The sequence below is a fragment of the Lepidochelys olivacea genome, assembly GCF_965140295.1.
Source record: "Lepidochelys olivacea isolate rLepOli2 genome assembly, chromosome: 1".
Taxonomy (NCBI): domain Eukaryota; kingdom Metazoa; phylum Chordata; order Testudines; family Cheloniidae; genus Lepidochelys; species Lepidochelys olivacea.
Genome location: NC_140411.1, coordinates 337,872,974 through 337,896,151, shown reverse-complemented (window position 1 = coordinate 337,896,151; position 23,178 = coordinate 337,872,974). Strand labels below are relative to the sequence as shown.

General features: G+C 46.6%; 1 protein-coding gene across 2 annotated transcripts in view; it reads left to right on the top strand.

Annotated features, from left to right (window-relative positions):
- Positions 1-23,178, top strand: part of ELAPOR2 (endosome-lysosome associated apoptosis and autophagy regulator family member 2) — a 140,215-nt gene that overhangs the window by 66,895 nt on the left and 50,142 nt on the right. For both annotated transcript variants that reach the window (XM_084617267.1, XM_084617266.1), the window contains exons 3-4: positions 17,706-17,901; positions 19,207-19,354. In XM_084617267.1, coding sequence (XP_084473393.1) covers positions 17,706-17,901; positions 19,207-19,354 — 344 coding nt within the window. The remainder of the gene's footprint in view (positions 1-17,705; positions 17,902-19,206; positions 19,355-23,178) is intronic.

The following is a 23,178-nucleotide window of genomic DNA, read 5'->3' as shown; positions in this document are numbered from 1 at the left end:
AAAAAAAATATGTTGTGCACAAACAATATTAATTGTTTAAGTGACTTAGACAATAGTAAAAAAATTGATTGTGGACCTAATAACAGAGAAGAATTTGATGGAGTGCAGTCCACTGAAGTTGTTGACAAATTGGGCCAAATTCTGTGCTCACTTAACCCCAGAAAGGCTGAAATAACTCCACTGAAGTCAATGGTATGATTCAGTTCTGAGGCCTGCATTCAGTAAGTTGTTTGAGCATGTGCCTCGCTCCATTTAATTAAATGGGTCTTCAGCCCCTCTTTAAAGTTAGGCGCATGATTAAGAATCTTGTTGAATTGTGACCTGAGAGCAGAATTTGGCCTGATCTGTTGTTAGGGTTGCCAACTTTCTAATTGCAGAAGACCGAACACCCTTGCCCTGCCCCCTTTCCTAACCTTTCCCCAAGGTCCCGCCCCTACCCTGCCCCTTGTCCGAGGCCCCAGCCCCGGCTCACTCCATACCCCCTCCCTCCGTCACCTGATGTCTCCCATCCTTGCTCACTTGCTCATTTTCACCGAGCTGGGGCAGGGGGTTGGGGTGAGTGAGGGCTCCAGCTGGGGGTGCAGGCTCTGGTGTGGGGCCGGAGATGAGGAGTTAAGGGAGCAGCATGGGGCTCATAGTGCAGGAGGTGGCTCTGGGCTGGGGCAGGGGGTTGGGGTGTGGGAGGGAGTGAGGGCTCCAGCTGGGGGTGCAGCCTCTGGGGTGGGCCTGGGGATGAGGGGTTTAGGGTGGGGGGGGCTCCGGGCTGGGGGCATGAGGGGTTTGCAGTTTGGGAGGGGGTTCCTGGCTGGGGCAAGGGGTTGGGTGTGTGGGAGGAGGTACGGGGTCTGGGCTGCAGGTGCGGGCTCCAGGGTGGGGCCAGAAATGAGTTCAGGGTGAGGGAGGGGGCTGGGGGGTGTGAGGGGGTGAGGGCTCCGACTGGGGGTGCGGCCAATGGGAGCTGCAGAGCCCGTGCTTGGGGTGACGCCTGCGGACGGGCTGCGCACGGAGCCCTCCTGGCCTCCCCTCTGCTTAGGAACCGGAGGAACATGCTGGCTGCTTCCCGGGAGCCATGCAGAGTCGGGTAGGAAGCCTGCCTGCCCCACTGCGGCCAACCGGACTTTTCGTTGGTTTTCTATTCCTGTGGACAAATTGTTTGCATTCTGAAAATTTGCATTGCTGCCAGTCTCAGAGGTTTATCCGGAGTTTATTCTCAGGGCACGTCTTCACTAGCAACATTAAAGCGCTGCCGCGGCACCCCACGAGGGGAGTCGCTCCCAGCGCTGGTGCATTGTCTACAGTGGCACTTTACAGCACTGAAACTTGCTCCGCTTGGGGGGGGGTGTTTTTTCACACCCCCGAGCGAGACAGTTGCAGCCTTGTAAAGTGCCACTGTAGACAAGCCCTTAGACTGCGCAAATGTTGGTTGAAAAAGAATAGAAAATTGCTTTTAGTAGTTTTAATAGTTTCTCATATTTTTACCCTCTACTACGCAAAAATTTTTATTTAAATATTTAAATTTAAGTTTATTAAATAACGACATAACCAAGTGTTTACTGCATGGTCACTGCTCAGATATAGGAATTACTTCTCACACCTTTTAAAGAGGTTCAGAGTTTAGGTCCCTTGAAGCAAATGTGTGAATCATAAGAAATCAATATACTTTTTTCACCTTTCTCCATTTGACACTTGCTGATTTTGTTTTCTGCTCTCACTGCTGGACCTTGAAATGAACAGGGTAACTTTTTGGCAGCATTGTTGTAGCCGTGTCAGTTCTAGGATATTAGCGAGGAAAGGTGGGTGACGTAATATCTTTTAGTGGTCCAACCTCTGTTGGTGAGAGAGAGAGGCTTTCAGGCTACATAGAGCTCTTCCTTGGGTCTCTCACGATTACCTTGCTTACTTCTTTGAATAAGCACCACCAATGGAATTGGCAAAGCTCTTAGAATAGGGCATATCCACTCACACTCCCTCTCTTGACAGGTTTGGCTCTCCAGCATTAGGCTTTGACTTCACTGCTTTGTTCCCCCAATATTTTTCATCTTTGATATCACCAGTGCAGCTGGGGGCAGTTCTGTAGAAAAGATGTTAATGACTGCTCCTGTTTAATCATCATGTCTTCTAGAGATGACGTATGTGTGTACATGTACACGTAAATACATGCACACAAGTACACATGCTTTTTGGTATCCATATTTTAAAATGTGCTTCCTGGATTGTAGGAAATTGATATTTTGAGATTATTCACTAAAAATGTCCTGAAGGGACATGCCCTTTCATCCCACCTCCTCTGGAGCTGATCACTTACTCTCTTACCTGCTGGTTCCTGTCTCCACTCATGGTCCCACTGACCTCAGAGGAACTGCTCAGGGAGTAAAGTGCCACTCAGCATGAGTAAAGGTATCAGAATCTGGACCTAAGGATGAGCACAGGCAGCTCCCATTGAAGTCAGTGGGAACTGAAGGTCGCTTAACACATAGGTTTGGCCCCTGACTTGCTAGATTTTTCTCTTAACTGTTGAAAGAGACTAACAGAAATAATTCAGTGGCCCAGTCCTGCAACCCTCACTTGCATGGGAAGTACTTAATGATTCAAGAAATCCCATTTACTTCGAAGGGGCTATTTGTGTAGTGATTACTTTAATAAATACAGGCTGCAGGACTGGGCCGTTGCATTCTCTCTCTCTGTCTTGCCTGTGAGAGGGTTTTATCTGCTTTCTAAGGAAAATTGGTTGCACTAACTAAAAAGGAAGATTTGCTTTCTCAGGCCCTAATTCAGAAAAGCACCATAAGCACGTGCTTAACTCCATCTCTAGCTAGGGCAGCATTCATGCATTTTTTTTTAACTGCAAGCATATGCACTGAGTCCCATTGACTTCATGTGTTGAAATGCTGCCCTGAATAAGGATGCTTTTCTGGACTGGGGTTCAAAGCTGTGTTTACATGGGCCTTTTCCCCCTAACATTCCCTAATATATCTTGACAGGTTTCAGAGTAGCAGCCGTGTTAGTCTGTATTCGCAAAAAGAAAAGGAGGACTTGTGGCACCTTAGAGACTCAAATAAATTTGTTAGTCTCTAAGGTGCCACAAGTCCTCCTTTTCTTTTTGCTAATATATCTTGTTATCTGAGGAGTCACCAGAATGTGCTGTTACACATATTCTTTCAATGTCATATGCAGTGTTTTGTAGCCCTGTTGGTCCTAGGATATTAGAGAGTGGAGATGGGTCTAATAAAAAATATTACCTCACCTATCTTGTCTCTATAATAGTCTTTCAAGTTCTTTTAGTACGTGAGCAGAGTACAGTCTTTGAAGTAATGCTGTATTTGTTGTTTTTGTGATGTAGATTTTTTGCAGCAGCTTCTCCAAAACAGAAAGAGAGTTTACTCTCTGCCTTCATCTCTGCTAGAGTCAATTACTGGGGGTGGTGAAAATTGTTTTCTGGGAGGAATTGGCATTTAGACTAAGATTTCTGAAAGGAGGGTTTGCTCACATGACATTTGTGAACACTTCTGTGGTCTGACTGGTGTAAATAAGTTACACTAAAAACCAACAACCTGTCTCCCAAGTTACTAATTTCTCTTCCAGCATGAAGCCAACCTCAAGGCCCTGACATCTGCTAGTACTCAGAGAAGAGGTGACAATATGTAAATGTGAGTGAGAGACAGGGAGACTATAAGAGGAGGCAGAAGGGAGTGCTAAATAAGTTGGGGGAGCTGTCAATATATTTTATGTAACCCTTCTGCCCATCAGAGTTGACAGCAACAAGGGCCGGGTTCAGTATCTAGGGGTTCCGTTCCAATAACACAATGCAAAACTGGCTCGAGCCCCCACCTAGTGACCTGGGACAAATATATACCACCACCCCCATGCTCCTTAAGAGGAAATACTTCCCCTCTTGCAAGCACAGAGTCTGAGTGTAGCAAAAGCCTTTTAATAACAGAGAGAAACAATGTGGCATTGTGTTGGGGAAACACCACCAACAGGATTCATAACACAAACCATGAGCCAAAACCCACCCCAAGCAAATTGGGCCGTGTCTTTTCCCTTTGGTTCTTGAGTCCAGCAACCCAAAAGTCACCCAAAGTCCCAAAAGTCCAACAACCCAAAAGTCTCTGTCTCTGTCCTTGGTGAGTCCAGAGTTCAAAAGTTCATCTGCAGAGTTTTAACCCCCCCAGCCGGTGTGGAAATGTGGGGAGGGGAGTAAAGGGGCACCTTACATGCTCCGACAACTGACTCCCCCAGCTCTCCATGGGTTTCTGCAGCAGCCTTCACCACCAGCTGCTCCTCTTCAGTAGTTGTCCAGCGAGCAGCTCCTCTCTGGGAGCCAGCCCGCAAGCCACTCACCAATATATCTTCAGGCCCCCTACTATTTAACACAGTACTCAGTGATTTCAGCTCTTTAGTGATTTCATCTCATAGTAGGGGAGACCCAGTGCTGGTACACTATTGACCCAAAGTGAATTCAGTTCTGCAATCTGTAACCAGACTCCTAATGGAATCAAAATTAGCTCTGCTATTATACAGTGGAAAGAAGAGGAGGGGCAGTTAGCACTTAGGGCCCTCAGAAGGGAACCCAGACCACAAAGTACAAATGCCTATTCCCAACCTCTCTCCATTCACTGAGTTTTGGAACCCATGTCCCTTGCCTAGAGAGTGCTACTTAGTTGATGGCGAGTCCCTCCATCATAACAAAAGGCCAAGTACAGTTCCACTGTCCTTGATTCACACAATCAGGATAACAATTTATTCTTCCTGCCCCAATAACAGAGACTGGGGATCCCACAGCAGCCAAAGTGACTATCTAGGTGGGGAAGGTGTGCCTATGCAAATGAGATCAGCCCCTGAAGTTCTTTTCCACAATCCACCACAACTCACCACCAGATGTCAGGGTAGAGCTCATCCTGACTCTGCTTACATTTATAACTTCTCAGGCTAAAAGTGATGTATCACTTCCTTTTCTTAAGAGGAGACGATGTCTATAATATGAAAGACATTCCCTCCCAGATTACACTAGTTTTCAAGGTGATCACAGGCCTGACAGCATCCTTTTAAAATGAAGATTCAATCTAATCACTGATAGCACATCCAATATAACTATTAGAGAAAACGAGCAGGAATTTCTCATACTCTGTTGCAGAAGCCTCACATACATTATTCACATCAGACATTCTGAATCAATAAATGGAGGTTATAGGAAACATTACTAATAAGAAAGCAACAAGTCCTGCTTTCTATTAACTTTTTTGTGATTTTCCCCCCTCTTCCCTCACATTGGTTCTTGTATCTTCTGGTTTGGACCTTTTGTGGTGTGGAGTATCCCAGCTGGACTGCCAGGAAGCCCTACTGTGTTGACCGCTCTAAATAAAATAAAATATCTGCTCTTCACACTATGTTGCCTTGCCCACTCCTCTCCTGGAGGCTTGTGCATTGGCATCTGTACAATCAAACTCAACAACCATTAGGAGCTGAGTGACAACTGCATATTGCTGCCATATGGTTACCTACCACTCCTCTTCTGAGCTGCAGTTTTAGCCTCTGGCCTCACCAGGGTGAGACAACTCAGCAGAGGGTTTGTAGGCAGAGTGGGAAACCACAGACTACTACCTGGAGCTCAGGCAAACGAACTTTGAATGCTATGAGAGTGAACTGGGGCGATCTAAAGAAGTTGGTTGGGCTGATACACTGGTTTTAATGAGAAGAGAATCTCCATTGACTTCAGTGGTGTTACTCTGGGCAATCAGTGTTACAATTGTTATCATCTGCTAAAGTGAGAAAAGAATCAGGTTCTGTCTTTAATAGTTGGACTCAAGGTTGAGGGAGCTACCCATGGTCTCCAGTGGAAGGCAGAAATCCACACAGGATCGCAATAGAGAAACACGTACTCAGTCAAGGCACAAACAAGTCATGGCTGGGGAAAAGGGGCTGATGGGAAGTCTTGAAGGGGTAGAAATAGAAAGTCTGAGAGATATGGGGAAAGAGGATAGAAAGGGAATGATGGAGAAAGATTCAGAAGGGCTAGAGGAGATAGAAAAAAGGAGGAGGCCATGAGGGATGGCGGATGACTATAGAGTGAAAAGTTGGAACAGAGGTAAGAGGAGAATGAGATTGGGAGGTGAAAGAAGAGGATGAGAAGGGATAAAAGAAATGACACACACCAGGGTAATGTTAGTAAATTCTGTTTTATTATAATATTTGATGTCCTTAAGATTCAATTTACTAATGTAACCCTGATACAGTGATTGGGAGTCTGGGGTCCTTGGGTAGATGGAGTGGATGGGGCAGAGTAGGAAAGGAGCAAGCAGAATGTTGTATTGAGATAAGTGAGGGAGGATCAAGGGCGCTCATTTTCATGATTCTGTTCCCACAATAAAAATGATTGATCTTGATTTTACCTAAATACATGAAAACATATATATGAAGCTTGTTTTAGATCTGGGATGCTAGAAAGTAGCGATAGCAATATTTACATTGGCATCTCGGAATGATTTACGCTTGGCATTTTCATTAACAAACCTCCATTAACCATAGAAAGTAAAGTAATGTTACATTTCTGTGTGAGTCACTAAAGGCCAAATTCCACTCTGAAATCTACTGATTTCAATGGATGGTGCACAGGAGAGGAATTTGGCCCTAAAAACCTTTTAGTAAGAAGTAACTGTTGCATGCCTGAATCTCTGTTAACTTTCTCCTCGTATAGCCATTTATACCTGTGCAAAGTGAGCACAAAATGCTACCAAAGGGAATTGGTGGTGCTTTGCATCCACTTAGCCTAGATGTATATAATTACTTAAAGGGCAAGGCAGCAGAGAAGGAGGCCCTGGCAATATAGCTTGACACAGTGGGGCAGTGGGAGTTGATATGTAATAATACATACCAGTGCCTTTTATCCCTGAGACTAGCAAGCTCTACAAACTATAACTACCTTTGCTTGGTTTGAATGAATTCTGCTCTCACACTGCTGTAAATCTGAAGTAATTCCAGTAGTTTCAGTGGAACTACTCCAGATTTACACCAGTGTAACTGGTAGCACAATATGACCCATCGTTTCTAATTGCCACTGAAAATATTTTCTTAATTTAAAATACCCATGAATAGGCATGGCGGGAATACAGCTCCTTTAGATACCTTCATGCCTAGTTGTATGTATTAGTAATACTTCCAATAAACTGATGCAAGTGGTCTCTGGATATCTAATTCTTTTGTAAGCTGTTGTGTGTGTGTGTATATATAGGTATATACCCAGAGTTAATCCTTGAACTATATATGGAAGCTCTCTCTGCTGCCAGTGGCCTTCCATACCAGGGAGAATATGCTCTAAAGCAGGGAGGCCCAAACATTTTCATAGTGTGAACCATGGATAAAATTTTCAAAAGCAACAAATTGACTTTGGAGCTGAATTCCTAGGCACTTGGGGGTGGGGGGGAGAGGCAGATTTTGAAAGGTATTTAGGCACCTAACTCCCATTGTTTTTGGCATCAAAGTCACATTGAAAGTTCACAATTATGTTCCTAAATGCCTGTCACTTTTGAAAATGGGAATTAAGCTCCTAAGCCTCTTGGACACTTCGGAAAATTTTACCCCCATTTTAACAATGAGATTATCTTGTGGACACCTCCTTTCTCTTCACAATCACCCATTCATCGTTACGTAACATTCATCGTTACGTAACATCGCTGTGGCAACTGCCACAATTCACATGAACAAGTAGTAACAGGAAAGGATTGAATGTACATTTAGCTGCATTTTAATGAAATTTTTAGCAGCTGTGAACAAAAAGAGCCAGCACCCTACAGCCAGTTGGTTATCTTTTTGTGGACCACTCGCAGGTGCCTCATGGACCAAGACTTTGGGGACATCTTCTCTACAGAATCCCCAAAGGTTCTGTCAAAACCCACTCACCATCAAAATAATCCCATAACCATAACAGCCGACTTGGAGACAATAGATTTAAAAGGAACTTCTGCAGTTGACATGTGTGCCTTAGATTCAAAATAGGTTGGCTTTTTTTCATTTTCCTTTGTTGTTAACGACTGCAGGCAATGAGACCATAGCTCTGCTCATCACACAGATGCTTCTACAGCAATACGCTTCTCATCCCATTCCTCCCCCCCGCATTGCTGCTCGGTACTGACTGGAATAAACTCAAGTTATGCAGCTGTTCCAATGTCAAAAGTGGTTCACTTTGCCATTAACCACATTCAGCCTCTAATTGAACCTGGCAAGCAGCTGGCCTGCTCAGAGCTAGTTTTGCTTGCAGATGTATGTGTTTTGACAGGAAGCGCAGCCTCCTGTGGAGTAAGGTAATATCTGGCTGATATAAGCTAGCAAATTTCAAAACAAAATTAGAGTGGGTGTAGCAAGGGGCATGGCCTCCCTCTGGGCCTGATGGGAGGAACCACCACCCACCCCCTAGCAAGCCACACCCACCCTGCCCAAAACAGGGGGGTGGGACAGAAAGTATAAAAGGCGGGCCCTACAGCTCAGTTGGGCCAGAGCTGGCAAAGGAGACAGCCGTCTCCTGCTCGCTGCTGGGGCTTGTGCCCAAGGGGGTCCTCTGCAGCACTGAGGACCCGAAGGGACTGTCAGAGCTGCCAACAAGGACGCCAAAGAGCTGCTGGGACTGCTGCTAGCTGTGTACCCCAGGGAGACAGAGGACCCCTACAAACTGAAGGTACCCAGCGAGGGGATCTTAGGAAGTAGCCCAAGGACACCAGACAATAGTCCGGTTGTGTGGCCAGAATACTGGCCAGCGTGTTGTGGAGGGATCCTTGCAGACCCAATAGTGGAGCCCTCCACCACTGTTAGGGCCCTTGGCTGAGACCTGGTGGAGTAGGGTGGGCCCGGGTCCCCCTACCCACTGCTGCCAACCTCACTTCTGGGGTGGCAGCCTCCCCACCTTAAGCCAAGAGGCCTGCATTTGTCTGCCATCTGCCTGAGCCAAGACGGCAGGCCCTAGACTCTTTGGTGCTCCTCCCTGCCTGAGGGCCTGAGCCCCTAGATTGTTTGGTGCTCTGCCCTGCCTAGAGGGTCAGGGCCTGGGTCTCTGATGCTGCTAATTCCCCTTTATGCCGGTCTTTACAGAGACGCAGTAGTGAGGGAGCATGGCCTCCCTCTAGGCCTGACCCGGCAGGGACAGACATGACCCTCTACATGTGGTGGAGAACACAGGTAACCCCTGAGACAAGGGGTCTGCACATGCTCCTAGGCCATTGCCCACCCAAGAGACTACGATGGAATGGACAAGTTTATAAAATGGTGGGTGGAGAGCCAGCTGCAGCAACTGGCAGTCTAGCTCCAACAGCAACAGGTACAGCAACTTGGGGCCCAGGAGCAGCAGTTGATCGGGTAGGTGGGGGCCAAGCAGCAGGAATAGCAGCAACAATGCTTTCAGCAGCTGGCCACCCTGCTTCCCAGCCCCTCTGGCCCTACTCCTGGAGGAGCGACAACCCCAACAACCACCAAGATGCCGGTCCACCTTACAAAGATGAGGCGTGAAGATGACCCAGAAGCCTTCCTGAAAGCTTTTGAGCAGGTTGCTTTGGTGGCAGGATGGCCTCAGAACAAATGGACCACACTCTTGGCCCCCTACCTAATGGGGGTGGCCCAGGCTGCTTATTGTGGGCTCCCTAACAATGAGGCCTGCAACTACAGAGCAGTAAAGCCGGCTATCCTTGATGCCCTAGACATCACCTCTGACACCTTTTGGTGCCAATTCCGGGGGGAGACCTACCCGCCAGGGACCTGACCCTGGGTCATGCCACAGGAGCTCAAGGACACCTGCTGGCAGTGGTTCCAACCCAAATGACACTCCACTACTGAAGTAGCCAAGCAGGTGTTCGTAGAGCAGTTCATTCACATTCTCCCGCCCTGAGGGAGAGCCTGGGTCCTTCAAAATCAACCCACCACCTTGAGGGTGGTGGTCGGCCTAATGGAGGATTTTCTGGCCCCAGAGACCCCAGTAGCATCTGTAGCTGCAGCCACAGTGTGGAGCACCCTGGGCTCAGAAAGACCCTCCAGCCCTAAGACAGTGGCCTGGTCAGACTCGAGCCACAATGAGGGACGCAGCAGCAGCTACCTGCCACAACCCGTCCCAATGTCCCGCACCCGCAGGCCACGGCAAAGGAGGGAAATCCCTGAACCCGATTGTTCGCAGAACCCCAAGTGCTGGGCCAGCCACACTGAGATTGGTCCCTGTTTTGCTTGTGGTCAATTTGGACACCTCCAGCGACAGAGCCCAGTCACAGACTTCTCCTTTGGCCAGGTTTACACTGGAGAGGTCCATGCCCGCTTGTGTCCTACTGCTAAGGTGACTGTCCCCATGGGCCTCGGCAGGAAACAAGTGCATGCCCGGGTGGACTCTGGCTGTGGGCAAACCCTAGTGCATCAGTGACTTGCCTTGGCAAGTGAACTTGCACTGAGCCAGATTCAACTCCTTTGTATCCACGGGGACTTGAAGTCATATCTAAGTGCCCTGGTACCGCTAACTGTGGACGGAGTGACCTGAGTAATGACGGCTGGGTTTGCCCCAGAGCTGCCTTACCCCATCATTCTCAGATGAGACTGGCCAGAATTCACTCAGGTTCTGCAAACTGCGAGCCTCTGGGACTCACTGGTGCAGATGGCTCTCGAGGGAGACCCCCTTGAGGGCAAGGTTGAGGGGCCCAGGAAGACTAACCCAGGTGACCCCTCAGCCCCACCTGGGGCTTTTGACACCCCAGAAGGATAAAGGTACCCCGGTTGGACGGCGGGGAAGCCCTGCTGGACACGGGAGTCAACTTCAGTAGGGACCAAAGAGAGGACCCCACCCTCAGCTGGGCCTATGAACAGATAGTGTATATCAACAGGATGGCGACGGATCTGCAGTGAGCGGCCCAGTGGCCATGGTTTAAGTTGACAGAGGAGCACCTGTACCGGGTCGACTGAGACCCTCAGACCCATGAGCCTCATTCCCAGCTGGTCGTGTCCTAGTGTCACTGGTGGGCAGTACTGAGATTAGCCCATGACATCACTGCGGCAGGCCATTTGGGACAGGAGAAGACCCTGGCCGGGTCTTGGCCCGGTTCTTTTGGCAGAGCATACACTGGGACGTCAAGGATTACTGTGCTTCCTGCCCAAAGTGCCAACTGGCAGTGCCCTCTGTGGGTACAAAATGCCCCACTGATCCCCTTGCCAGTGGTAGGGATGCCCTTTGACAGGGTTGTGATGGACCAGGTGGGGCCACTCACCAAAAGCGTCACCTCTTCCGCTACATTCTAGTAGCGATGTACTATGCTATCTGCTTTCCAGAGGCCATCTCCCTAAGGAAAGCCACTGAATGGATCATCGCAGCTGAACTCCTGAATATCTTCACCTGGGTGCGTTTACTCTGGGAGACCGTTACGGACCAGGGGACAAACTTCACCTTCCAGCTGCTCTGCAAAGTCTGTGGTCTCCTAGGGATCCAGAAGCTGCAGACATCAATCTGCCACCCCCAGATGGATGGATTGGTTCAACCGGGCCCTTAAAGAAATGCTCTGGAAGTTCCCACCTAAGGACTTGTGCCACTGGGATCAACTGATCCCCCCCCTTACTGCTTGCCATTAGGGAGGGGCCACAAGCCTCCGCCAAATTCTCGTCATTTAAGCTACTGTACGGTCACCAGCTTTGGGGTTTGCTTGACTTAATGCGGGAGACCTGGGAACAAACCCTGTCCCGGACCCAGGGGCTCTTACGGTATGTCCTGCAACTGCAAGGTAACTGTGGTGGCGGAGCGTGAAGAACCCCTGCTCAGGGATACCCCCACGAAAGAGGAGCAAAAGCAGACCAAGCTGCTGCTGGAGGCCTTTTCCAAAACCTTCACAGCCTTAACTGGACAGCACACCATCCAGAGCAACCCAGGGGAAATTGCTCGTGAGGTGACAAGACCTCTCCCGCGTCGAATGCGGGATGTGATAGAGCAGGAGGTCTAGGCAATGGCAGATCTAGTGGTAATTGAGAAGTCACAGAGCGAGTGGTGCAGCCCCATAGTGCTGGTCCACAAGCCAGATGGGATCTTCTGGGTCTGCATTGATTTCTGGAGGGTCAACACTATCTCTAAATTCAATGCATATCCAATGCCCTGGACTGACAAGCTACTTGACAGACTCGGAGAGGCCTGCTACATCAACACCTTGAATCTGACCAAGGGCTACTGGTAGATCCCACTGGAACCTGGATTGAAGAAAAAGACAGCCTTTGCTACACTCTGCAGGCTCTACCAGTTTACCAGGATGACCTTCGGCCTTCATGGAGCCCCTACGACCTTCCAGTGTCTGATGGACCATCTGCTGCAGCCCCATGTTGAGTACACCGTGGCCTATCTGAACAATATAGTGATCTACAGTCACCACTGGGAGGACCATCCAGACCAGGTGGCAGCCATCCTGAGGACCCTCCAGGAGGCAGGGCTGACTGCAAACTGTAAGAAGAGCCAGATTGGTTAGCAAGAGACCACCTACCTCGGTTACACCCTCAGGCAAGGTAAGGCATGCCCCCAGGTCAGGAAGGTCCAGGCTATACAGGACCACCCAGCCCCAACCACCAAAAAACAGGTGAGGCAACTATTGGGGTATTATCGCCGATTCATTCCCAGCTACGCCACAAGTGCCGCACCCTTGACTGAGCTACTCACTAAGGACAGCCCGCAATGGGTACGCTGGTCCCCCAACTGTGAAGAGGCCTTTTGGACACTGACGGACCACCTATGCCAAGAACTCGTACTGTAAAGCCCTAACTTCACCCTTGGCTTCGTTGTCCAAATGGGGAGGAACACCCAGTCCTCTATATCATCTGGAGGCTATTCCCCGGGAACATAACTATTTGGTCATTAGGAAAGAAGCCTTAGCGGTTAAGTGGATGGTAGAAGCCCTCCATTATTACCTCCTGGGCGGGTCCTTCGTTGTAGTGACAGACCACGCACCCCTAAAATGGCGACAAACCATTCAGGACACCAATGCAGGACTGATGTGGTGGTACCTTATCCTCCAACCTTTTGCATTTACAGTGCAGCATCGTGCTGGGAGGGAAGACGCAAATACAGATTCTTTGTCATGGCTGAAGGATGCGGACAAGGCCCCCCCTGAGGGTAGAGCCAGGCAAGCCATCCCACCCCTCCAAAAACAGTGGGGCAGGACAGAAAGTATAAAAGACGGGCCCTATAGCTCAGTTGGGCTGGAGCTGGCGAAGGAGACAGCCACCTCCTGCCCACTGCTGGGGCTTGCGCCTGAGGGGGACCTCTGCAGTACCGAGGATCTAAAGGGACTGCCAGAGCTGCCAGTCGACAAGGACACTGAAGAGTTGCTGGGACTGCCGCTAGCTATGTACCCTGGGGAGACGGAGGACCCCCACAAACTGAAGGTACCCAGCGAGAGGATCGTAGGAGTAGCCCCAGGGACACCAGGCAATAATCTGGTTGTATGAGCAGAATTCTGGTCAGCATGTTGTAGTGGGATCCCCGCTGACCCAGTAGCAGAGCCTTCCACCATGGTTAGGGCCCTGGGCTGGGACCTGTGGAGTAGGGTGGGCCCAGGTCCCCACACCCTCTGCTGCTGCCCCACCCCTGGGGTGGCCACCTCCCCCATCTTAAAGCCAAGAGGCCTGCATTTGTCTGCTTGCCAAGATGGCAGGCTGTAGATTGTTTGGTGCTTTGTCCTGCCTGAGGGCCTGAGCCCCAAGACTGTTGGTGCTCCGCCCTGCCTAGAGCTTCAGGGCCTCAGAGGCTGTTAATTCCCCTTTACACTGGTCTTTACAGAGACACAGCAGCGAGGGGGCGTGGCCTCCATCCAGGCCTGATGGGAAGGGATGGATATGACTCTGGGCTTTGTCTCTAGTGGTGAAGGTCAATAATGAGCTTGAGCCTCCCGGACAACAGTCTGCCTTGTCATTCAGGCTGTTCCTCTTTCAAAAGGTTGCAGTCTTTTTTTTTCCCCTTCCCCCTCATCTGAAATGATCAGAGCATAAGGAATTGAACAATACTAACTCCATTAAAGCAGGGATCTTTGGTCACCTCCAATAGAAGCTGAACAGGAGGCTCTGACGCTTGCTGTGCTGTCAGTATGGCAGTGAATTTCTCTTGGATACCGATCCCCTATTTGAAGTTCACAAATTTGGAATATGTGGTTCAGCAATATTCTCAATTTCTTTTTTAACAAAACAAAAACATTAAAAAAATTTCTGAGAGTGGATAACAGGCTTAAACAGCACCACGATATGTCTTGCTGTTTTTCCCTGATGGCTTCTCTTCACACTCTTCAATGAAAACACCAAGAAAACAAAACAGGGAAAGATTAGTGTTAGTATTTATTTATTAATGATGCTGTAACACCTTCATGACTAATCAGGGATCGGGGTGTGTCAAGGTTCCTTCCCCACTCTGAACTCTAGGGTACAGCTGTGGGGACCTGCATGAAAACCTCCTAAGCTTACTTTTACCAGCTTAGGTTAAAACTTCCCCAAGGTACAAACTATTTTACCCTTTGCCCTTGGACTTCCGCTGCCACCACCAAACATTTATCTGGGTTTATTTTTATTAGGAAAGCGTTGTTTGGAAACGTCTTTACCCCCAAAATCCTCCCAACCTTTGCACCCCACTTCCTGGGGAAGGTTTGGTAAAAAGTCCTCACCAATTTGCATAGGTGACCACAGACCCAAACCCTTGGATCTTAAGAACAATGAAAAAGCATTCAGTTTCTGAAAAGAAAGATTTTAATAGAAGTAAAAAAGAATCACCTCTGTAAAATCAGGATGGTAAATACCTTACAGGGTAATTAGATTCAAAACATAGAGAATCCCTTTAGGCAAAACCTCAAAAAGACACACAGACACGAATATCTGTTTTATTCAGCACAGCTTAATTTCTTAGCCATTTAAAGAAATCATAATCTAACGCATATCTAGCTAGATTACTTACTAAGTTCTAAGACTCCATTCCTGTTCTGTCCTCGGCAAAAGCATCACACAGACAGACACAGACTCTTTGTTTTTATCCCTCCTCCCAGCTTTTGAATGTATCTTATCTCCTCGTTGGTCATTTTGGTCAGGTGCCAGCGAGGTTATCCTAGCTTCTTAACCCTTTACAGGTGAAAGGATTTTTCCTCTGGCCAGCAGGGATTTTAAAGGTGTTTACCCTTCCCTTTATATTTATGACAGGGTGCCATTGTGCTACTCTCTATATGCACACAAAATGCAAAGTTACTCTTTGCCTCAAAGAGTTTACAATATAAGGCCCCAGTTCAGGAAAATCCTTGAGCAAGTGTTTAATTTTAAGCATGTGTTTAAATTCCATTGAAATCAGTTTCTGTGGGACTTAAACCCATGTTTAAAGTTAAGCACCATTCCTGAAGAGGGATGCTTTCCTACTTGGAGACCTCAATAGATTCCTATCCATTTCATGAGTATGAAGACTGTATTAGAATGGATACAATGGTTTGTTTGGAAAATCATACATTCAAATTCATGGAGGTTGTACCAAAGTTACGGAGAGGAGAATTTGGCCTATCTACTGATCTTTCCCTCTAGCCCTGCCAGTCAAGGATGATTATGCAAAGGAATGCTGTGTGTGAGTCAAATACATGAGTGGGAACCTGAAATTCAGGCTTAGCTGGGATTTGGATATGACCTGTACTTTCTGCTACTGTACAACTCTTTTCTCAAAGTATTTTAAGTCCAACAGGTTCTTCTGATGTGAGATAAACATCAGTACATATGTACAATATCATGCATTACATCCTTGGCTGGTTTGAATTGATTTATGCCAGTTTACATTAGCTGAGGCTCTGGCCCCATGAGCATAAATGGTTCTTTACCAATCACATAGGATGGGGCTTACAAAATCCATTTGCCCATGAAAGAATGCATGGCTTGGGGATGGTAGAAAGCAAAAGTGGATGGTTTGGGGGTCATGGGTGAAATAGCTTGGGAATTCCTCCACTTGGCTATGATACCTAATTATATATTTTTTAATAGTGGAGATATAAATCGTGGTAGTAATTAGTTTTATTGAATATATATATCATTGCAGAGTGTGAAATTCATGATATTTTCAATAAGAATGTATTACTTTTAGTTAGATATTCTTTAAAATGCAAATAAGGTATGATTGTGACGGGTTGCCCCCATTCCGGGGTGCCACCTGATGTACTGGGGTACCACTGAGCTCGCTTGTTCCACCTCTGAAGCACCTGGCATTGGCCACTGTCAGAAGACAAGTTGCTTGGCTAGATGGACCTTTGGTCTGACTGAATATGGCTGTTCTTGTGTTCAAATTGTCCATATTTAGCTATACATGCGTACATTAGCCATACTGGAACTATTAACTTAAAAACACCCAATAACAGATTATTAATGACAGCGTATATTTATTTTTTTCACTGAAAAAGGATTCTGGGATATTAAATCATGAGAGGAAAAAGTGATGGTGGAAGGATGTGTAGTGGACAGAGCACTGGGCTGGGACTCAGGAATCATGGGTTCAATTCCTGGCTCAGCCATTTCCATTGTCACCTTAGGCAAGTTACTTGATTTACTCTAAAAGAAAAGGAGGACTTGTGGCACCTTAGAGACTAGCCAATTTATCTGAGCATAAGCTTTCATGAGCTACAGCTCACTTCATTGGATGCATCCGATGAAGTGAGCTGTAGCTCATGAAAGCTTATGCTCAGATAAATTGGTTAGTCTCTAAGGTGCCACAAGTACTCCTTTTCTTTTTGCGAATACATGGCTGTTACTCTGAAACTTGATTTACACTGAGTTCCAGTTCTTCATCTGTAGGGTCATTTCCCTTCCTCACAGGACTGTTGTGAGGATAAAATTAATTCATAATTGAGAATGGTTTGGATGCTACAGTGATGATGACCATATAAGTACCTAGATAGATAGTGGAAGAGTAAAGTTGATGGTTTTGGAATCATGGGTGGAAAAAAATTGAAACCCTAACTACTAAATTATGCTATAATTTATTACATACATTGAGGTACTGTACTTACCCTAGACATAGCTGAAATATTTTTTGCATGCTGTTATATTTATTCCAGTAGTGCCTAAAGGCCCCTATCAAAGATAAAGATGCACCATATCTGATGCTGTACAGACAATAATGAAAGACAGGTGCTACTCCAAAAATTATACAATCTTAGTCCAACACAAGATGCAACAGGTGGGTGAAAGGAATTGGGAGGATGATGAGGCAGAATGTGACAACTGTGATACGAACATATTTTTGCATAGACTAGCTACACATGCAGTTTGTCAGTGTAGATTTTTTAAAAATTCCTCTTTGCTAATGGAGACAAATAAGCAGATCAATAGCCATAATTTGAGATTTGGCTCCAGTGCTGTCAAGTAAGTGAAAAACAGAAATCAATTTGCACCTCGATTTTTACAAAAAGAAAAGGAGTACTTGTGGCACCTTAGAGACTAACCAATTTATTTGAGCTTAAGCTTTCGTGAGCTACAGCTCACTTCATAAATTGGTTAGTCTCTAAGGTGCCACAAGTACTCCTTTTCTTTTTGCGAATACAGACTAACACGGCTGTTACTCTGAAACCTCGATTTTTACAGTGGTTTTCTGAGCTGATTCATCGTGTTCCTGATTTTCATGGGTGGGAGTTTTGTGACTGGTTTCTTTATTGACAGCTCACCGATGCTGCTAATTGCCTTTACCATTAATCAGTTGTAAATGATTGTCTTCGCAGCGTTTTCATGTGCTTCTGGTGAATACCTAGAAATGAAAAATCAAGTGTGCAGTAAGTGTGCCGAGGGGACATATTCTTTGGGCAGTGGGATCAAGTTTGATGAATGGGATGACCTGCCAGCAGGATTCTCCAATGTGGCAACTTTCATGGACACTGCTGTCGAATCAGCTGAGAATAAAGCAGAGAGCTGTGACAAGTAAGAAGCTTATGGGTTGGCCTGTGGCCACACTGGTGAAGGGGTTGGTTTGACTCTCATGGATTTCAGTGGGCTTTGGATCAAGCCCATAGTTTGCTGTGGGAACCAGTTGCTCCAGTAGCATAGTAACATATAGCTGGTGTTGACAGAAAACAGCGACGGGTAGACTACGCCCCTCAGAATGGAATGCAGGTTATGTGTTAGTGAAAGCTCTTGGAGTTTGATGATGCCACCAGCTGGTTAACGGAGGGGACAATTGAACATGCTGTGCTGTGTAAGTACAGAAAAGTACATTATGCAATAAAAGCAATCTCTGCACGTTGCCAAGAAGCAGACTTCAGGGATATTGAATTGTTGAGAATAAAGGATAAATAAAATGGGCCCTATTTGACCCTGCTGGTCCACTGGCACAAAGTCAGTTTCATTATCTACCTAAGCCTTCCTCTGTGCTGGAGGACTCCTCGGGTGCCATAGGACCAGCGGAGTAGCATGACAGGAGTGGCTAGCGAACCACTACTTTCAGCCAATCCCCTGCTGTCATAATGGCCTCCGAGATGTCATTAGCAGCCAAAAGAACAGGAGTACTTGTGGCACCTTAGAGACTAACAAATTTATTAGAGCATAAGCTTTCGTGGGCTACAGTTCACTTCATTGGATGTATAGAATGGAACATATAGTAAGAAGAGATATATATACATACAGATAAGTTGGAAGTTGCCATACAAAGTGTAAGAGGTTAATTAATTAAGATGAGCTATTATCAGCAGGAGAAAAACACTTTTGTAGTGATAATCAGGATGGCCCATTTAGACAGTTGACAAGAAGGTGTGAGGATACTTAACTTAGGGAAATAGATTCAATATTAGCAGCCAGTGAAACTTGGAACAGCCTTGAGCCTACTTGTACCTAAGTGGCTCTGGGATCAAGGAGGAGTAAAGGTGGCTTAAAACTACTGTTACACCCGGCATGATCAGTGCTGATTGCAGAAGGGCTATTCTTAAGGATATGGCCCTCTGTATCCTAGACAAGCCTTCCTGATGTGGATGCATTAGAAGTTTCCAGGAAACAACATACATTTGCCCCCATTCACAATTTTGATGTGCAAAAAGGTAAATTTTGACAGAGCACATAATCCTTTGTGTGAAAAAGATGTGAGAAATGGGTGTGAAAGGGTCAGGGAGTGACTCTAGCTACAGTGGGGTCCTGTGTCCTTTACTGAGCAATATATTTTAAATAGAAATGTTATAAATGTCTTCTGGGTTCCTGTGATCTAAAATAAGCCTTGTTTTGTTTATCTTTATCCAGCTCTTCATGGACTCCTCATGGGAATTACATAGAGTCCAATAGAGATGACTGCACTGTTTCTCTAATCTATGCTGTACATCTGAAGAAATCTGGTTCTGTCTTCTTTGAATACCAGTATATTGACAACAACATCTTCTTTGAGTTTTTTGTAAGGCTTTATACACTGAATCTAACCTCAGAGTAAAGAGATGTGTTACAGATAAAGACCTATTTTGGAATCAGCTTAGTTTTCTCCTCATCCAAGTTATTAATGTCTCTTTAGCTTATTAAATCTGAACAAATTTTTAAAATCTCATTTCCCCTCTACCATTTATGCTGCCTGTCTACTTTCTGCATTTCATTCAGCTTTGACAACAAGACTAAACTGCTTGCTTTCACTGTACGGTAGGGTCTTCATAAGTGCCTAAAGGAGCTAGGACCACAAAACCCATTGAAAGTCACCATCATTTCTAGTCACTTTCATAGCCAGGTTGTCTACAGCAGGGCTGGGCAAACTTTTTGGCCCAAGGGCCACATCAGGGTTGCAAAACTGTATGGAGGGCCGGGTAGGGAAGGCTGTGCCTCCCCAAACAGCCCGGCCCCCACTCCCTATCAGCCCCTTTCCACTTCCCATCCCCTGACTGCCCCCCCACAGAATCCCCGACCCATCCAACACACCCTGCTCCTTGTCCTCTGACTGCCCCCTCCTGGGATTCCCCGGCCCTAACTGCCCCCCGGGACCCCACCCCCTATCCAACACCCCCTGCTCCCTGTCCTCTGACTGCCCTGACCCCTACCACACCCCTGCCCCCTGACAGGCCCCCCGGGACTCCCACACCTATCCAACCGCCCCCTGCTCCCTGATTGTCCCCCCCAGAATCCCAGACCCATCCAACTCACCCTGCTCCTTGTCCCCTGACTGCCCGGACCCCTATCCACACCCCCGCCCCCTGACAGGCCCCCTGGGACTCCCATGCCAATCCAACCCCCCCATCTCCCTGTCCCCTGACTGCCCCCCGGAATCCCCACTCCCCGCCCCCTTACCATGCTGGAACCAGCCATGCCGCTGCACTGCCCGGCAGGACCGGTGGGCCAGAGCACTGGTGGCGCAGTGAGCTGAGGCTGCGGGGGAGGGGGACAGCAGGGGAGGGGCCGGGGGTGAGCCTCCCCGACCGGGAGCTCAGGGGCCAGGCAAGAGAGTCCTGCGGGCCAGATGTGGCCCACGGGCCGTAGTTTGCCCACCTCTGGTCTACAGTTTGCACAGTGCTATCAGCAGCGTGCCATCTGTGTATGCAAGGCATGCATTGCATGTCCCAGGACCAGCTATGCCCACGGGATGATTCCATCTGATCTCCAAATGCGCATGGAGGAGATAATATTTTATAACAAAATGGCCCCATATGTGCTACGTCACACTGCATGCGTGATGCGTGCAAGGTCACTCTGAGTGGAGGACACCATGAGGCATGAGGAAGGCTCTTAAGTTTGGGTCTAGAGTAGAGCTGGTGAGAAATGGTTTTCCCATCCCGCGAATGCTTTCGAGAGATCAAAATTTTGTCCTGTCTCAAATCAGGATGAAAAGTCAGAATCTTGAAAATAGTCACAAACCGAAAAACTGAAACTTTTTTTTTTTTTGGTTCAGAACAATTCAAATGTCTTGTTTCAATTTAGCCCTTTTTTCTTTAACCTTTTCTTTAGTCTGATCAGCTGAAATTTCAAAACGAAAAGTTGTATAGAACCAGAAATATGGGTCAGTTTTGAAAATATTGAAATGAAACAGTTTTGAAACTTTTTTCCTCAATGTTGTTTTCAAGCCAGGAAATCCGTCAAATCTGACCCTCCTGTGCCAATAGTTTAGGTTTCAACAAATAGCCTTTTTTGACACCCCATCCCGCCCCAAAAAAAAATGTGTTGAAAAATTGCTGATGAACTCTTGTCCAGATTCCTTTTAACTTGAAAAAATATAATCTAGTTTGGCCAGCATTATTTACACAGAGAGTTGTGTGGGACTCTAAATATGTGAAATATCCTTACAACATTCTGGGGATGAGAATCTCAGTGTCATACAGGTGGCAGCTTAATCCAAAAGTTTCAGAAATGGCTAGTGATTTTGGATGTCTCCATTTTTGGGTGTCTGATCTGAGACACCTTTAAGGGGTCTGATTTTCAGAAAGTACTATGAACGTGCTTTCTGCGTCTCAAGTTGGGCACTCAAAACCCAAAATCACTAGCCACTTTTGGAAATCTGGGTCTCCATTTTTGGGAAAGGATCGGTCTGTGTCACTACCATGCAGAGAGATGGATGAAAAGTGAGCTGTTTCTGAGGTTTAAGATTGGGATTTTCAAAAAAGTTCCATGCAGCTTTCACTGTCCATTTGGTACTTCCTCAGACAAGCGCCTTGTGTGCTTTCTCTCAAGCTTCCTCTCATACTTGAGAGTTGTTCCTTCCTGTAACCATCCACAAAGCTACCTCATTATCCACCTTCAAATCCCTCCTTTAAAACTCTCCTTGTGATGCCCACAAAAAACTTGACAAACTTGACAAATTTCAGAGACCACTGCCTATCATGGTGACCAACATTGCCATTCTAAGCTCCTTGGGGCAGGGATCATCTTTTTGTTCTGTGTTTGTACATCACCTAGCACAGTGGGGACCTGGTCCATGACTGGGGCTCCTATCCAAATAATAATGATAAAAAGACTTAGGAGTGCAGATCCCATTGATTTTCAATGGGATTTATAAATCATTTCTGTGCTTTGAAAGATTCTAGCCTGAGCTATCTCGCTTTGCCTGTCAATGTTACATTTGCTGCTGAATGTTGAGAAGGGGGCAAATGAGGACTTAAAACAGAGAGAGATGGCAGCTCAGAATAAAGAAAAGGAGTACTTGTGGCACCTTAGAGACCAACAAATTTATTTGAGCTTAAGCTTTCGTGAGCTGTACGAGAGCTACAACTCACGAAAGCTTATGCTCAAAAAAATTTGTTGGTCTCTAAGGTGCCACAAGTACTCCTTTTCTTTTTGCGGATACAGGCTATCACGACTGCTTCTCTGAGTGTGCTGGAAATTGTCCATCTCCTCCGTCACCGACTTTCTCTTGCTGTCTCTGGCGGGTGAGTCATTGCCATCTGCAAAGCACTGTCATGCTATTTCACAGCGGTGCTAGGCCTTAATTAATGTTTTTACGGTATTTTGAGATGCTGGGATGAAAGCCTCTATATAAGAGATAAGAGAGGAAGACAAAAAATAGCTTGATTTCGATGCCCGAGGCCCTTTATTGCTGTGCCTGTTACTTTAATAAAATCTACTGCACTGTGATAATAGAAAGTGCATACTGTATTATTAAACCTCTTTCGCTTTTTATCATATGTCCTGTCTGATTCATAAGAAGTAAGCAGCAAAATGTGCTTTTACTGCCAGATGCATGTAGCAGAATATGATCCTCCCTGTGGTTTCTTGACTGACTAGTGATTGATTTTCTCATGCAGAGGAGCAAAAATGTTGTTTATTGGAGCACTAGGTCTGAAAGCTGCTTCCCACATATTATTTGCTCTTATCAACATAGCGCTGATGGTTGGTCACCTCCTTATATTTGTCTTTCCCTTTATATGTATCAATTAGCAGGCTGTCATTTTAAAAGCCATTAACCAAATAATTGTAACTTGGCAGCCAGATTTTCATCCTGATGCTCTGCACTTCAGGGGCTTTAAGAATGCACTTTTCCCCAGAATACATTGTTGATTAAATATTTTTCATCATTACATCAGCATCCCCCTATAATTTAGGTATAGAATCTATCTGTCTTAGATATTTATATGGCCCCCATGGTATCTGAATACCTCATAATCTTTTCACATATTTAAACTCCCCACAACCCTGTGAGATAGGGCAGCCCCATTAACCCCACTTTAAAGATGGGAAACTGAGGCATAGAGCGACAATGACACAGCTCCACAAGGGTACTTAGGTGCCTAACCCCCAGTTTTAGGTGCC